Raw genomic sequence first — 17,434 nt, 5'->3', positions numbered from 1 at the left:
AGACAACGATCCCGATCGCTGCAGCGTCGCTGTTTGGTCGCTGTAGAGCTGTCACACAGACAGCTCTCCAGCGACCAACGATGCCGGTCCCCTGGTAAAAAGGGCCGCGCTTAGTAACCCGATGTTTACCCTGATTACCGGCGTAAACGTAAAAAAACCCAAACACTACATACTTACCTTCCGGTGTCTGTCCTCCGGCGCTGTGCTTTCCTGCACTGTCAGCGCCGGCCAGCCGGAAAGCACAGTGGTGACGTCACCACTGTGCTGCTCTGCTTTCCGGCTGGCCGGCGCTCAGTGCAGAGAAGCACAGCGCCAGGGACAGACAACGGAAGGTAAGTATGCAGTGTTTTTTTTTTTTTTACATTTACGCTGGTAACCAGGGTAAACATCGGGTTACTAAGCGCGGCTCTGCGCTTAGTAACCCGATGTTTACCCTGGTTACCAGTGAAGACATCGCTGAATCGGAGTCACACACGCCGATTCAGCGATGTCTGCAGGAGGTCCAGCGACGAAATAAAGTTCTGGACTTTCTGCTCCGACCAACGATGGCACAGCAGGATCCTGATCGCTGCTGCGTGTCAAACTCAACTATATCGCCAGCCAGGACGCTGCAACGGCACGAATCGCTAGCGATATCGTTCAGTGTGACGGTACCTTTAGTAAATGTAAATGTTCCTAATCATGATTCGAAAAGCCCATATCTTTCATGGTGTCCAAAGTTTCTGATCGTTTTCACAGTAAGTAGCATCTTTCTTCAGAATAGAAATAAACATCGATCGTGTCCAGTCTTTGGGCCATTTAATTGTTGTCTATTTGTTGCAGCTTCAGAACACTTTATTAGCTCTATTAGAATATTGTCAAATCCAGGTGCTTTGTAGCCGCAACGACTTTGTCTTTAAAGATGTTTCGACTCTCTCTAATGTCCAGACTCCATTTCTTCCTATATCACCGAGTTGTTTTAGTTGAGGTGCTCCGTGTACTCTTTCTATCTTTCATTGATCTGTTCTGGCTCTGCTTGTTCGAGTTGTAGTCTTTAAACATGCCCACTCTTTGTTAAAACTTTCACCACATTTCTTTGATCTTTAGGTATGGCTTCCTGGTCTTGCCACTCAGATGTTTGCTTTCCATCTCATTTTTAATAATCATTTACTCTTCTAAATTGTTTCGCTTTCTTTTGGAGACTTTACTATAACTTTTGATTTTCTTTTACATTTTGTCAATAAACCAATTAAAGAAAATTGCTACTTTATTGTGCGTGTTTTCTGATCTATATACAAGATATATTTTCTGAGTAAAATATTTCCCACAATTTGAACATGAAAATGGTTTCTATCCTGTGTGAATTTTTTGATGTTTAACGAGATTTGTTTTCTCAGTAAAAACTTTCCCACAATTTAAACATGAAAACGGCTTCTGTCTTGTGTGAGTTTTCTGATGTGTAACAAGATTTCTTTTCATATTAAAACATTTCCCACATTCTGAACATGAATATGGCTTCTCCCCTGTGTGAATTCTCTCATGTCTACAAAGCTGTAATTTTCTGTTAAAACATTTCCCACATTCTGAACAAGAATATGGTTTCTCCCCTGTGTGAATTATCTGATGTGAAGCAAGATTTGACTTGTCTGTAAAACATTTCCCACATGTTAAACAAGGAAATGGCTTCTCTCCTGTGTGAATTCTCTGATGTGTAACAAGCTGTTCTTTTCGGTTAAAATGTTTCCCACATTCTGAACATGAAAATGGCTTCTTCCCCCTCTCCACTATGTGAATTCTCTCATGATTTGTAAGTGTGCCTTTATTACCAAAATGTTTTCCACATTCTGAACATGAAAATGGCTTCTCCCCTGTATGAATTCTCAAATGTGTAACAAGATTTCCTTTCCAATTAAAACATTTTCCACATTCTGAACATGAAAATGGCTTCTCCCCTGTATGAATTCTCAAATGTGTAACAAGATTTCCTTGCCTATTAAAACATTTCCCACATGTTGAACAAGAAAATTGCTTCTCTCCTGTGTGATATCTCTGATGTCTAACAAGCTGTTCTTTCCGGTTAAAATGTTTCCCACATTCTGAACATGAAAATGACTTCTTCCCCCTCTCCACTATGTGAATTCTCTCATGATTTGTAAGTGTGCCTTTATTACCAAAATGTTTTCCACATTCTGAACATGAAAATGGCTTCTCCCCTGTATGAATTCTCAAATGTGTAACAAGATTTCCTTTCCAATTAAAACATTTCCCACATTCTTTACAGGAAAATGGTTTCTTCCCTATGTCAGCTATTTCATGCTCAACAGTCCTTCTCTGCCTTTTGTTTTTCATATTTGTCTTTGTTGAAGCAGAAGAAAGGACCTGTTGAAAAGGATCAGAAGACAGATTTTTTCTGAGAAGGTCCCGAGGTGGATCTGGTATAATGACATGTTCTTCACAAGTATCTAGTGTGATACCAAGATTATTTGCTGCAAAATCTGAAAATATCAGACGTTTCTCTAAGCTCCTGGTAAAGTCATCTGTTGAGAATAAAAAATATTTTATCAGTTTTCATTTGACTTATATTACTAGTTTTAATATTATAGATAGCATTTTCATGCAAACTGTAATACAATTCAATTATTGACAGATTAAGACAATAGACCATAAAAGAGGGACTGAGATTATAGTGTTAGGTCAACAGGTTACGTCCTTTCAAATTTTCACATCTCTATTACAGCCATATTCTGTGTAGATTCAGGTCATACATTCTCTGGCATGTACAAGCACTCTAATACAGAGCAAATCACATTAAAGCAGATTGGCCATGTCAAGTCATAACTTTAAAGAAAAAGTAAGGTTTTGGGTATCTTTTTTAATGTAACTAAACAGTAAATACAAGAAAGGAGAACAAGTCCTTCATATTCTTATATATGTCATGTAAGCCGATAGAAATATTAGAAGAATATACCAATATGGGAGCACTGGGGGATTTAAAAGAGTAGTATGCAGTGTCCTCTGCAAATAGTTACCAGTCCCTGGTTCTTTTGTAGATCGCTTAGGCTAGGTTCACATTAGCGTTTCTGTGCGCAGCGTATCATCTGCATGCGCAAACGCATGCTTACGCCTGCGCATCATCTTGCGCATGATTCAAACAAAAATGCTGCATGTGCATGTGTTTAAATGCATTTTGGCATGTGTTTGCATTTTTATCCGCATGGTGGAGGTGGTGACATCATTTTCTGACACATGCACAGTCTAAAGTAGTGGATGCATGCAGATCATACGCTGTGCACAGAAACGCTAATGTGAACCCGGCCTTAGCCTTACAGGTGTGCTTGACAGTTTGTAACTACTTCAAAAAATGTTCTGTATTGGAAATTCTCAATGACAAACGGGTGGAATACCTTTCAGCAGAACCGCGTGTTTTGCCAATCCTACATCCCCTCCCCAAAATCCACAAAGCCAATAACCCTCCTCTCATGAGATCCATCATATCTGGGATTGGTTCAGTAACAGAACACCAAAGTGAATGACTTGACACGGCCCTTCAGCCATTGGTCCAAAAAACCCTGGGTTTTTTTTAAGGACTCAGCAAAAAGTTCTAAAATGTTGAATAACAAAACTTGGCCTAGTGAATTTTCATGGCTTAGTTGTGAAGTTATATTGTTATACACATCTTTACCACATGCTGTTGCAATTAAATTCCTATAATTTTCGTTATCGAAATGCAGACATTTTTCATCTATTTCCTTATGACTAGTGTTGAGTGATACCGTCCGACATTTGAAAGTATCGGTATCGGATGGTATCGGCCGATATCCGAAAAATATCGGATATCGCCGATACCGATATCCGATACCAATACAAGTCAATGGGACACAAATATCGGAAGGTATTTTATATGGTTCTCAGGGTCTGAAGGAGAGGAAACTCTCCTTCAGGCACTGGGATCCATATTCATGTGTAAAATAAAGAATAAAAAATATTGATATACTTACCCTCGGACGTGCCCTGGTTGTCACCGCTGCAACTGCCATGCTTCCGTTCCTAAGAATGAGCGCGTTAAGGACTTTCGATAATGTCGCGGCTTGTGATTGGTCGCTGAGCGGTCACATGACCGCTCAGCGACAAATCACAAGCCGCGACGTCATCGAAAGTCCTTAAAGCGCTCATTCTTAGGAACGGAAGCAGTGTGGTGCCCCAGGGTCCTGGTCGTCACAGTAATGTCTCTTTCCTCACGGGGAGAGTGATGCTACGTTTGGAGGCAAGAAAGGATAACTATAACCAGGTACCACAAACATGCAACACATTGACACTCCAGGCCACCAGGGGGGAAGCTTTTAATCCTATTTACTAGGTGACTCATATATATATATATCCTTATATATAACTGGTAGTCTGTAGGGAAAGTCAGAGAAAGTTCCAGACAGCCGTCTGAGGAGGACAGAGGGTTACGGAGCTGTACATGCTCTCACAGCTGCAGCTCCCGGAAAGAGACATTTTAGAAAGCAAAATTGATTGTAGCAAGCGTGCAGGAAAGCAGAGCACAGGAGAGGATACCAGAAGGGGACCAGCCCCTAGCTGGCTGCCTCCTTCTGAGGCCGGAACACCGAGGTTGTGAGGACCTTCATGCCTTTCATCAGAGACCAGCTGGACAGCTAGTTGCATGTTACCTGTCCGCACCTACACCCAGGAGGCACGGTGACACCCCACAGAGCTGGGTCATCTAAGAGACCCTATAAACAGGCTCAAGTCACCAGTCATACGGGTTTTGTCCTATCCTATATGGGGGACAGAGAGAGAGATAACATCTGTGAGGACCTTATGTGAAGCTTCTAGAAGTAAGGGACTACATCACTACAGCGCAAAGGAAGGCTTTTACTTTCCACCTGGATAAGGGGACTCTGGACTTGCCTGCGAACCAGCTAGACAGTACCTGCCCTGTGATCCAGTGCCCTGGCTGCTGAAGTCTTCAGTAAAGAGACTGCAAACCTGTGTCCTCGTTCCTTACTACACCTCTTACCATTCTACCATCTACACACTGGGAAGCCCTGGGGATATACTTCACCTGTGGGAAGGTATACCATCTAGCTGCCATAACATCACCCCAGTTGAACCCTTAAAGCAGCGTCGCTCACCCTGACCGAATACCTTTTACATGGGCACCCAGGGAGATGGACCGGGTCGCAGCCACCGTGACATCCCCCTGTGAACACCGGACCCGGTACCGAGTACCCCACAGCCATGGCGGGCGACTTACTATCAGATAAATTAAACACAGCTGGACTCCAATGAAGGAGTAGAACCATCTCAAGGAGGATCACAAGGAAATGGACAGCATGTGACTTAAATATGAGTGTCTGAGCAAAGGGTCTGAATACTTATGACCATTTATGTTTTATACATAAAACAACTCGGCACAGACGGCAACAACCGTGGCACACGCTGCAAACACGTTTCCTGCAGCGGTGCTCCAGGTGCGCAGAACGTCTGTGGAGAAAATCTCATCTACCCGAAGATTTCATCCATTATAAGTTCATGCTAAAGACATACAATTCTGCCCTTCACCTCTTCAAACAAACCTACTTCAACACCCTCATCACCTCCCTGTCCAATAACCCTAAACGTCTCTTTGACACGTTCCAGTCCCTACTCAACCCAAGAGAGCAGGCCCCAACCACGGAACTCCGTGCTGACGATCTGGCCAATTACTTCAAAGAAAAAATTGACCACATTCGACAGGAAATCGTCTCCCAATCTCTTCATACCATGCACTGTCCTCCCTCCCCCACTGCATCTAGTTCACTCTCTGACTTTGAAGCAGTTACAGAAGAAGAAGTAAGCAGGCTCCTTGCATCTTCTCGCCCGACCACTTGCACCAGTGACCCCATTCCGTCACATGACCGCTCAGCGACAAATCACAAGCCGCGACGTCATCGAAAGTCCTTAAAGCGCTCATTCTTAGGAACGGAAGCAGTGTGGTGCCCCAGGGTCCTGGTCGTCACAGTAATGTCGCTTTCCTCACGGGGAGAGTGATGCTACGTTTGGAGGCAAGAAAGGATAACTATAACCAGGTACCACAAACATGCAACACATTGACACTCCAGGCCACCAGGGGGGAAGCTTTTAATCCTATTTACTAGGTGACTCATATATATATATATCCTTATATATAACTGGTAGTCTGTAGGGAAAGTCAGAGAAAGTTCCAGACAGCCGTCTGAGGAGGACAGAGGGTTACGGAGCTGTACATGCTCTCACAGCTGCAGCTCCCGGAAAGAGACATTTTAGAAAGCAAAATTGATTGTAGCAAGCGTGCAGGAAAGCAGAGCACAGGAGAGGATACCAGAAGGGGACCAGCCCCTAGCTGGCTGCCTCCTTCTGAGGCCGGAACACCGAGGTTGTGAGGACCTTCATGCCTTTCATCAGAGACCAGCTGGACAGCTAGTTGCATGTTACCTGTCCGCACCTACACCCAGGAGGCACGGTGACACCCCACAGAGCTGGGTCATCTAAGAGACCCTATAAACAGGCTCAAGTCACCAGTCATACGGGTTTTGTCCTATCCTATATGGGGGACAGAGAGAGAGATAACATCTGTGAGGACCTTATGTGAAGCTTCTAGAAGTAAGGGACTACATCACTACAGCGCAAAGGAAGGCTTTTACTTTCCACCTGGATAAGGGGACTCTGGACTTGCCTGCGAACCAGCTAGACAGTACCTGCCCTGTGATCCAGTGCCCTGGCTGCTGAAGTCTTCAGTAAAGAGACTGCAAACCTGTGTCCTCGTTCCTTACTACACCTCTTACCATTCTACCATCTACACACTGGGAAGCCCTGGGGATATACTTCACCTGTGGGAAGGTATACCATCTAGCTGCCATAACATCACCCCAGTTGAACCCTTAAAGCAGCGTCGCTCACCCTGACCGAATACCTTTTACATGGGCACCCAGGGAGATGGACCGGGTCGCAGCCACCGTGACATCCCCCTGTGAACACCGGACCCGGTACCGAGTACCCCACAGCCATGGCGGGCGACTTACTATCAGATAAATTAAACACAGCTGGACTCCAATGAAGGAGTAGAACCATCTCAAGGAGGATCACAAGGAAATGGACAGCATGTGACTTAAATATGAGTGTCTGAGCAAAGGGTCTGAATACTTATGACCATTTATGTTTTATACATAAAACAACTCGGCACAGACGGCAACAACCGTGGCACACGCTGCAAACACGTTTCCTGCAGCGGTGCTCCAGGTGCGCAGAACGTCTGTGGAGAAAATCTCATCTACCCGAAGATTTCATCCATTATAAGTTCATGCTAAAGACATACAATTCTGCCCTTCACCTCTTCAAACAAACCTACTTCAACACCCTCATCACCTCCCTGTCCAATAACCCTAAACGTCTCTTTGACACGTTCCAGTCCCTACTCAACCCAAGAGAGCAGGCCCCAACCACGGAACTCCGTGCTGACGATCTGGCCAATTACTTCAAAGAAAAAATTGACCACATTCGACAGGAAATCGTCTCCCAATCTCTTCATACCATGCACTGTCCTCCCTCCCCCACTGCATCTAGTTCACTCTCTGACTTTGAAGCAGTTACAGAAGAAGAAGTAAGCAGGCTCCTTGCATCTTCTCGCCCGACCACTTGCACCAGTGACCCCATTCCGTCACATCTCCTCCAGTCCCTTTCCCCGGCTGTCACCTCTCACCTAACAAAAATATTCAACCTTTCCCTCACTTCCGGTATTTTTCCCTCCTCATTTAAGCATGCCATCATACATCCATTACTTAAAAAAACATCCCTCGATCAAAACTGTGCCGCTAATTATAGACCTGTCTCTAATCTTCCCTTCATCTCTAAACTCCTCGAACGCCTGGTCCACTCCCGTCTTACCCGCTATCTCTCAGATAACTCTCTTCTCGACCCTATTCAATCTGGCTTCCGCTCTTTACACTCTACTGAAACTGCCCTCACTAAAGTCTCTAATGACCTACTAACAGCTAAATCTAATGGTCACTACTCCATGCTAATTCTCTTGGATCTCTCCGCAGCATTCGATACTGTGGATCATCAGCTCCTCCTCACTATGCTCCGCTCCATCGGCCTCAAGGACACCGTTCTCTCCTGGTTCTCCTCCTATCTCTCTGACCGATCCTTCACTGTATGTTTTGCTGGTTCCTGCTCCTCTCACCTTCCCCTTACTGTTGGGGTTCCTCAAGGATCAGTCCTAGGCCCCCTCCTCTTCTCGTTGTATACTGCCCCTATTGGACAAACAATCAGTAGATTTGGTTTCCAGTACCATCTCTATGCTGACGACACCCAATTATACACTTCTTCTCCTGATATCACACCGACCTTTTTAGAAAACACCAGTGATTGTCTTACCGCTGTCTCTAACATCATGTCCTCCCTCTATCTGAAACTTAACCTGTCAAAAACTGAACTCCTCGTGTTCTCTCCCTCTACTAACCTACCTTTGCCTGACATTGCCATCTCCGTGTGCGGCTCCACCATTACTCCAAAGCAACATGCCCGCTGCCTTGGGGTCATCCTTGATTCTGACCTTTCATTCACCCCCCACATCCGATCACTGGCTCGCTCTTCTTACCTGCATCTCAAAAACATTTCTAGAATTCGCCCTTTTCTTACTTTCGACTCTGCAAAAACTCTTACTGTTTCAATTATTCATTCTCGTCTGGACTATTGTAACTCTCTACTAATCGGCCTCCCTCTTACCAAACTTTCCCCGCTCCAATCTGTCCTGAATGCTGCTGCCAGGATCATATTCCTCACCAACCGTTACACCGATGCCTCTACCTTGTGCCAGTCATTACACTGGCTACCCATCCACTCCAGAATCCAGTACAAAACTACTACCCTCATCCACAAAGCACTCCATGGCTCAGCACCACCCTACATCTCTTCCCTGGTATCAGTCTACCACCCTACCCGTGCCCTCCGCTCCGCTAATGACCTCAGGTTAGCATCCTCAATAATCAGAACCTCCCACTCCCGTCTCCAAGACTTTACACGTGCTGCGCCGATTCTTTGGAATGCACTACCTAGGTTAATACGATTAATCCCCAATCCCCACAGTTTTAAGCGTACCCTAAAAACTCATTTGTTCAGACTGGCCTACCGCCTCAATGCATTAACCTAACGATCCCTGTGTGGCCTATTTATAAAAAAAAAAAAAAAAACAATCAGGTTCCTCGCATCATGTTCTCATACACTTTATGCAGTTAATAGCCCTCTGTGTCTGTACTGCTACATACTTAGGCAGTTAACTGTTCATGCAGCTTTACATGAACACCCGAGCCTTACACTATGGCCGGTCCGAATAATTAAAGCAATTGTTACCATCCACCTCTCGTGTCTCCCCTTTTCCTCATAGTTTGTAAGCTTGCGAGCAGGGCCCTCATTCCTCCTGGTATCTGTTTTGAACTGTATTTCTGTTATGCTGTAATGTCTATTGTCTGTACAAGTCCCCTCTATAATTTGTAAAGCGCTGCGGAATATGTTGGCGCTATATAAATAAAAATTATTATTATTATATTATATGATGTCAGTTTTTCTTTTAATTAAATTTGCAAAAATTACATTTGTTTTTTTCAGTCAAGTTGGGGTGCAGAGTGTACATTAATGTGAAAAAAAAAAACTTTTTTGAATTTACAAAATGGTTGCAATGAAACAAAGAGTGAAAAATTTAAAGGGGTGTGTTAGGGCTGGCGGAACACACCGAGTATATTTAAATATATTTATTGGTGCGTTCACAGCCCGGGATCCACCGTGCAGGAGACAAGCCTGCTGCTAGCAAATGTTGGCACAATATGGCGATATAAGCGAACTCTGTTACTTCACAGAGTCGTACAGAAGGGAAAATGCTGTGCTCTCTTAGCGTCACAGGTGAACACAGCTGCCTAACAGAGCAAAAGCAATCAGTGGTCAGGGAGTAGGAAGCACACACACACACCTCTCCGGTGGAGACAGAATTCTAATGGCTTTTACGCCAGCCCTGAATTCACCATACAAAACTCCTCACCGAAGGTGCGGTTATTCTAGTGGCTTATTTCAGCCAAACCCTGACCACAAGCAGACAAGACCACTGAATAGCAAAACCTCATGACATAAGCTGATCCTAGCGCATGGCCATGCGGCCATGCTAACCTTTTATAGCTGCAACTTCAGGACCTTCCTAGAGGACCAAAGGGAGCTGCCACAGTACCTGAGCAACTTCAGGACTTTCCTAGAGGACCAATGGGAGCTGCTGCAGTACCTGAGCATGTGACCCCTGACCTCCAATGAGAGGTCTTGCCTTGGGCATGCTCAAAAGGGGAAAAGCAGGACTTAGTCCCAGAGATGTCTGCTCGCCGCTGACCAGTACTGGCTACAATGGCTGAGCCTGGAAAGGCAGCAGTAACCATCCGCACAGTATCAGGCTGAGCCAGACGCTGAGACCGACGTCTCTGCTGAGCAGGTTCCACTGCGTATTCCGTATCAAGTGTACATCTTTCAATTGAACGTCACAGTACGATGAGGTGGGTAAGGGATCGGTGTAGGCCTCTTTTGTTGGGACCCTGATACCACATGCAACACCTCTACCTGCTTTCATGCTGAGCCACACTCAGGGGGCACAAATATCAGTTTTGTAGACTACCATTGTCAGAAAAACCTAAGGAGAGTAACACGGGTAGTTGAGTCCAAGGAAGTGGAGGCCAGACAGTCTCGGAGGCCTACTGCTACAGGCAATATGCATGAAGGAGACTCAACCAGTAGTCTACACATTTTCAAAAATTAGTGCCAGACACTACCAAAGTGGCATCAATTTCACCACAGTTGAAATAGTATAATAGGGACCGACAGGTCTTCCACTTCACCCAATCCAACAGCTGGACACCCAACCAGGAGTGTTCACATGTAACCCTTTTACCCCCGAGGGTGGTTTGCATGTTATTGACAAAGAAAATTTTTACAATTCTGATCAATGTCCCTTTATGAGGTAATAACTCTGGAACGCTTCCATGGATCCTGGTGATTCTGAGACTGCTTTCTCGGGACATATTGTACTTAATGATAGTGGTAAAACGTCTTTGATATGACTTGTGTTTATTTGTGGGAAAAAAAATGGAAAATTTGGAAAATTTTGACAATTTCACAGAGGTATGTCACACAAAATACTTAACAAGTAACATTTCCCACATGTCTACTTTACATCAGCACAATTTTTGAAACAATATTTTTTTTTATTAGGAAGTTATAAGGGTAAAAAGTTAGACAGCGATTTCTCATTTTTATAACACCATTTTTTTTTAGGAATCACATCACATTTGAAGTCACTTTGAGGAGTCAGTACGATAGAAAACACCAAAAAGTGACACCATTCCAAAAACTGCACCCCTCAAGGTGCTCAAAACCACATTCAAGAAGTTTATTAACCCTTCAGGTGATTAACAGGAATTTTTGGAATATTTAAAAAAAATATGAACATTTACCTTTTTCACAAAAAAATCTACTTTATATTCAACTTTTTTTTATTTTACCACGGGTAACGGGAGAAATTGGACCCCAAAAGTTGTTGTGCAATTTGTCCTGTGTTCACCGATGCCCCATATGTGCAGGTAAACCACTGTTTGTGTGCATGGCAGAGCTCGGAAGGGAAGGAGCGTCTTTTGACTTGCAAAATTGGCTGGAATTGAGGTCGGATGCCATGTTGCGTTTAGAGAGCCCCTGATGTGCCTAGACAGTGGAAACTCCCCACAATTGACACTATTTTGGAAACTAGACCCCCTAACTTATCTAGATGTGTGTTGAGCACTTTGATTCCCTAAGTGCTCCACAGAAGTTTATAACGTAGAGCCGTAAAAATAAAAAATATTTTTTTCACAAAAATTATCTTTTTGCCCCCAATTTTTTATTTTCCCAAGGGTAACAGAAGATGTTGGACCCCAAAAGTTATTGTGCAATTTGTCCTGAGTACACTGATATCCCATATGTGGGGATTAAACCATTGTTTGGGCACATGGCAGAGCTCAGAAGGGAAGGAGCGCCAGATTTTACTGTTATTGTTTGCAGGTGCCATGACCCACTGGGAGAGCCCATGAGGTACCAAAACAGCAGAACCCCCCATATGTGACCCAATTTTATGAACTACACCTCCCAATAAATTCATCCAGGGCTGCAGTGATCATATTGACACCATGAGTGTGTCACAGAATTTTATACCACTGGGCAGTGAGGACAAAATAACAACATTTTTACCACAAAGATTTTGTTTTAGCCAAATATTTTACATTTTCAAAATTTGTTCCACAATTTCAACTGAACATGGCAATACCCCATATGTGGCTGTACAGTGCTACGTAGCCAAGCAGGGAGACTCGGGAGGAACGGAGCGCTATTTGCCTATTCAAGTGAATGGGTCTGTGCACGTCAGTGCGTTTCCATGGACCATGTGTCCATGGGCAAAACACGCTAACATGTCCATTTTGTTATGTCAGCACAGGCCATAAAACGTCCTGCGCATGTGCATACACATAACACGCAATGGATGTCGTCCATGTGACAAGCATCAGCGCCAGGGAAGAATTGTTACAGATAGCACTGTTCTCTGGCGCCGGGTGCTGAACATGGCTCTCCACATTCTTCCCTGCCCTGCCGGTGATCAAGCAGGGATACTCGGGAGGAACGGAGCGCTATTTGCCAATTGAAGTGAATGGGTCTGTGCACGTCAGTGCGTTTCCATGGACCGTGTGTCCATGGGCAAAACACGCTGACATGTCCATTTTTTTATGTCAGCACAGGCCATAAAACATCCTGTGCATGTGCATACACATAACACGCAATATATGTCGTCCATGTGACAAGCATCAGCGCCAGGGAAGAATTGTTACAGATAGCGCTGTTCTCTGGCGCCGGGTGCTGAACATGGCTCTCCACATTCTTCACTGCCCTGACGGTGATCAGCGCGAGCAGAGGAGTATGATGAGAGTTACATTTAAGTAATAAAAAAGACAACAGGCGGCGGCTGATGGGACTATTACTCCCATCAGCCTACCCCTGCTGTTGCTAATAACAGTGACAGCAGGAGCGGCAGATGGGAGTTTTCATCTGCTGCTCCTGCGCTGCAAATAAATACGGTAATTAAAAAAAATGGTGTGGGTAACCCCCTATTTTTGATAATCAGCCAGACAAAACTCACAGCTGGGGGCTGCAACCCTCTGCTGTCAGCTTCAGCAAGGTTGGATATCAAAAATAAAGGGGTCCCCATGCTATATTTTTTATTATTTAAATAAATATTTTTTAAAAAAATGGCGTGAGTCCTCCCCCCATTTTTGACAACCAGCCTTGCTAAAGATCACAGCTGATGCTGGTATTCTCAGGCTGGTAAGGGGCCATGGATAATGACACCCCAGCCTAAAAATAGCAGTCTGCAGCTGCCCAGAAAAGGCACATCTATTAGATGAGCCAATTCTGACACTTTGCCTGGCTCTTCCCACTTGCCCTGTAGCGGTGGCAAGTAGGGTAATAGTTGTGGGGTTGATGTCACAGGTTACATTATGTCCACAGCTTAGTAATGGAGAAGCATCTATTAGACGCCTATCCATTACTAATCCTATAGTTGTAATGTCAAATAAAGACATAGCCAGAATAAAGTCTACCGTATATACTCGAGTATAAGCCGACCCCCCTAATTTTGCCACAAAAAACTGGGAAAACTTAATGACTCGAGTATAAGCCTAGGGTGGAAAATGCAGCAGCTACCGGTAAATTTCAAAAGTAAAAATAGATACCAATAAAAGTAAAATTAATTGAGACATCAGTAGGTTAAGTGTTTTTGAATATCCATATTGAATCAGGAGCCCCATATAATGTTCCATAAAGTTTGATGGGCCCCATTAGATGCTCCATATTAAAATATGTCCCATATAATGCTGCATAAAGGGTAATAAGGGCCTCATAAGATGCTCCATAGAGATATTTGCCCTATATAGTGCTGCACAAGTGTTATGGCCCCATAAGATGCTCCGTATAGTCACTTGCCCCATATAGTGCTGCACAAGCGTTATGGCCCCATACAGATGCTCCGAACAGCCACTTGCCCCTTATAATGCTGCACAAGTATGGCCCCATAAGATGCTCTGCACAGCCACTTGCCCCATATAATGCTGCACAAGTATGGCCCCATAAGATGCTCTGCACAGCTACTTGCCCCATATAATGCTGCACAAGTATGGCCTCATAAGATGCTCTGCACAGCTACTTGCCCCATATAATGCTGCACAAGTATGGCCCCATAAGATGCTCTGCACAGCTACTTGCCCCATATAATGCTGCACAAGTATGGCCCCATAAGATGCTCTGCACAGTCACTTGCCCCTTATAGTGCTGCACAAGAGTTATGGCCCCATAAGATGCTCTGCACAGTCACTTGCCCCTTATAGTGCTGCACAAGTGTTATGGCCCCATAAGATGCTCCGCACAGCCACTTGCCCCATATGCTGTGGCTGCCATTAAAAAAAAAAAAAAATCACATACTCAGCTTTCTTCGCTCAGGACCCCGGCACTGTCACCTGCTCCTCGTGCGGCTCCGTCATCGGCACTGACGCTCAGCAGAGGGCGCGCACTGACTACGTCACCGCGCCCTCTCACCTGAGAGTCACTGCTGAAGACAGAGCGACACCCGGACCGAGGAGCAGGTGAGTATCGCGCAGCGCAGCGCTCCCCCTCCCCATATACTTACCTGGTCCTGGCGCTGCATCCCTGCTTCTTCCCCGGCGCTGCATCTTCTTCCTGTATTGAGCGGGCAGCGTCACCGCTCATATACAGTAATGAATATGCGGCTCCACCTCTATGGGGGGTGGAACCGCATATTCATTACTGTATATGAGCGGTGCCATGTGACCGCTCAATACAGGAAGAAGATGCAGCGCTGGAAGAAGCAGAGACTGCAGGGACCGCGCCGGGAGCAGGTAAGTATAATTACACAGCCCCCGCTCCCCCTCCCATGCCGACCCCTGGGTATGACTCGAGTATAAGCCGAGAGGGGGACTTTCAGCCCAAAAAATTGGGCTGAAAATCTCGGCTTATACTCGAGTATATATGGTATTTAGAAAAAATGACACACACTCCTTTTATTATTCTTAATTAAACCATACTTACTGCAACGTCTAATCCAAGCAAAGCCCTCGATCTCCTGTAAAAAAAAAAGTAAAATAAAAAATCAACAATATACCCATACCTGTCCATCGTTGTGTCCCATGCCGTAGTCCATATCTGGAGGATATACAGTTTTCAACCTGGACGGTGCTAAGATGCCACCGTCCTGGCTGAAAATCACTGGTGAATGAGCTGCTTGGGAGCGGAGCATCAGTGACCGGGGGTGATGTCATAGAGGTTACGTCCAGTCACTGAGCTCCGTTCCCAGCCGGGCTGAGCTGCGGTGACTTTCGTGAGATCCCCGCTAGCACCGTGAGCTGAGGGGCTGCGGGAATCTGATTGCAGTTCATCCACAAGAGCACCAGATGAATACTCCCATCCGCCGCTCCTGCTGTCACTGTTATTAGCAGCAGCAGGGGTATGCTGATGAGAGTAATAGTCCCATCAGCCGCCGCCTGCTGTCTCTTTTATTACTTAAATGTAACTCTCATCATTCTCCCCTGCTTGTGCCGATCTTCGGCAGAGCAGGGGAGAATGATGAGAGCCGTGTTCAGCAACCGGCATAGGGGAACAGCGCTTACTGTAACGCTTCTTCCCTGGCGCCCATCCTTGTGGCACTGATGCGGCACATGCATGCCACACGTGTGCCGCAAGTATTACACACATGGACACTGACATCTCCGGTACTGGAAATATCAGGACGTGTGAAAGATGTTATAGCGGGTTTTTATGTTTGGCTGCTGTCACACACTAAAAGACGGTCTTTATTGCAAAAAATTGTTTTTGCATCACCATATTTTGAGAACTATACTTTTTTCATACTTCGACCGACAAAGTCATGTGAGGTCTCGCTTTTTGCAGGACGAGTTGACGTTTTTATTGGTACCATTTTCATGTACATTACCTGTTTTGATCGCTTTCTATTCTGATTTTTGGGAGGCAAAATGAACAAAACCACCAGCAATTCATTAATTTATTTTTTTAGGGGGTCGTTTATACCATTCCATATGTGGTAAAATTGACACGGCAATTTTATTCTTCGGGTTAGTATGATTACAGCAATTCCTCATTTACATCATTTTTAATGTTTTGGCGCTTTAATACAATAAAAACTATTTTATATAAAAAATAATTATTTTTGCATTCCTTTATTCTAAGAGCTATAACTTTTTTATTTTTTGGCTGATGGAGCTGAATGGGGGCTTGTTTTTTGAAGGACACGATGATGTTTTCAGCGGTATCATGATTATTTATATCCGTCTTTTTGATTGCGTGTTACTCTACTTTTTGTTCAGCGGTATGATAAATCATTGTTTTTTGCCTTTTTTTTAATGGTGTTCACTAAAGGGGTTAACTAGTGGCAGAGGCGTAGCTAGAGCTTTTGCCGCCCGGGGCTGATCCCGAGTTTGGCGCCCCCCCCAGCTCAATACACACAAAGGTTACCAAAAATGGTTTTCCTGTTTTGTAGAACTTAAACTGGGCCTAATGGTGTCACCCCCACATGCCACACCTGTGACTTAATACCACCACACCATGACCAGGCCACATAGTGACCGAATAATACTACATACGAGGGACAAATACCACCGCACCATTTCCAGACCACATATTACCACCACATAGTGACTGAATACTACAATACTGATCAGTAATAAAAAAAAAACCACAATACTATCACCATAAGTGCCAGTATTCACAGGAGATCTGTACTTAGTATGCAGTGTCTGTGTAGAGGTAATACAGAGATCACTGGTGACATTATACACAGGACCTCTATATAGTATACAGTGTATAGTGTCAGTGTATAGGTAACACTGACTCACCAGTGACGTCTCTAGGTGAAGTCCTTCATCTTTCATCCAGCACAGACCGCCATCATTCCTTCCAGCCAGGACTCGTTTCTGCAGGAAATAACACAGTTATCTCGAGCTCCGCTTGCAGAACACATTACTTAATTTTTCACAACTTCTACATTACACCACATGAAGAAAAAAAGGTGATATAGTGTCACTCTGCACAGTAACAGGACCGCCCCCCCATTTAAAACAGTATACTCAAAAAATAAAATAAATACATCACTGCAGTAATAATATCCCTTAATTATCCCCTATGGTAATAATATTCCCCACCCTGGCCCCGTTTATCTCATTCCTGGCTCCAGCCATATGTTGTCGTATCCTGCCCTCATGAGTATCCATTCTACCCCATATGATCTCCCCATCCTGCCCCACCAGCCTCCATCGTATCCGTCCTGCCCCATGATCCAATCCTGCCCCGTGTCTCC

General features: G+C 44.7%; 1 protein-coding gene across 1 annotated transcript in view; it reads right to left on the bottom strand.

Annotated features, from left to right (window-relative positions):
- Positions 1-539: 539 nt before the first annotated feature.
- The window catches only part of LOC138667018 (gastrula zinc finger protein XlCGF57.1-like), an 86,966-nt gene continuing 70,071 nt past the window's right edge, over positions 540-17,434 (bottom strand). Inside the window, exon 7 of the mRNA XM_069755260.1 lies at positions 540-2,516. Within this exon, the coding sequence (XP_069611361.1) occupies positions 1,330-2,516 (1,187 nt within the window). The 3' untranslated portion in view covers positions 540-1,329. The remainder of the gene's footprint in view (positions 2,517-17,434) is intronic.

The sequence above is a fragment of the Ranitomeya imitator genome, chromosome 2, assembly GCF_032444005.1.
Source record: "Ranitomeya imitator isolate aRanImi1 chromosome 2, aRanImi1.pri, whole genome shotgun sequence".
NCBI classification, from domain to species: Eukaryota; Metazoa; Chordata; class Amphibia; order Anura; family Dendrobatidae; genus Ranitomeya; species Ranitomeya imitator.
The sequence above is the reverse complement of the archived record's forward strand: the minus strand, read 5'-3'. Positions and strand labels throughout refer to the sequence as shown.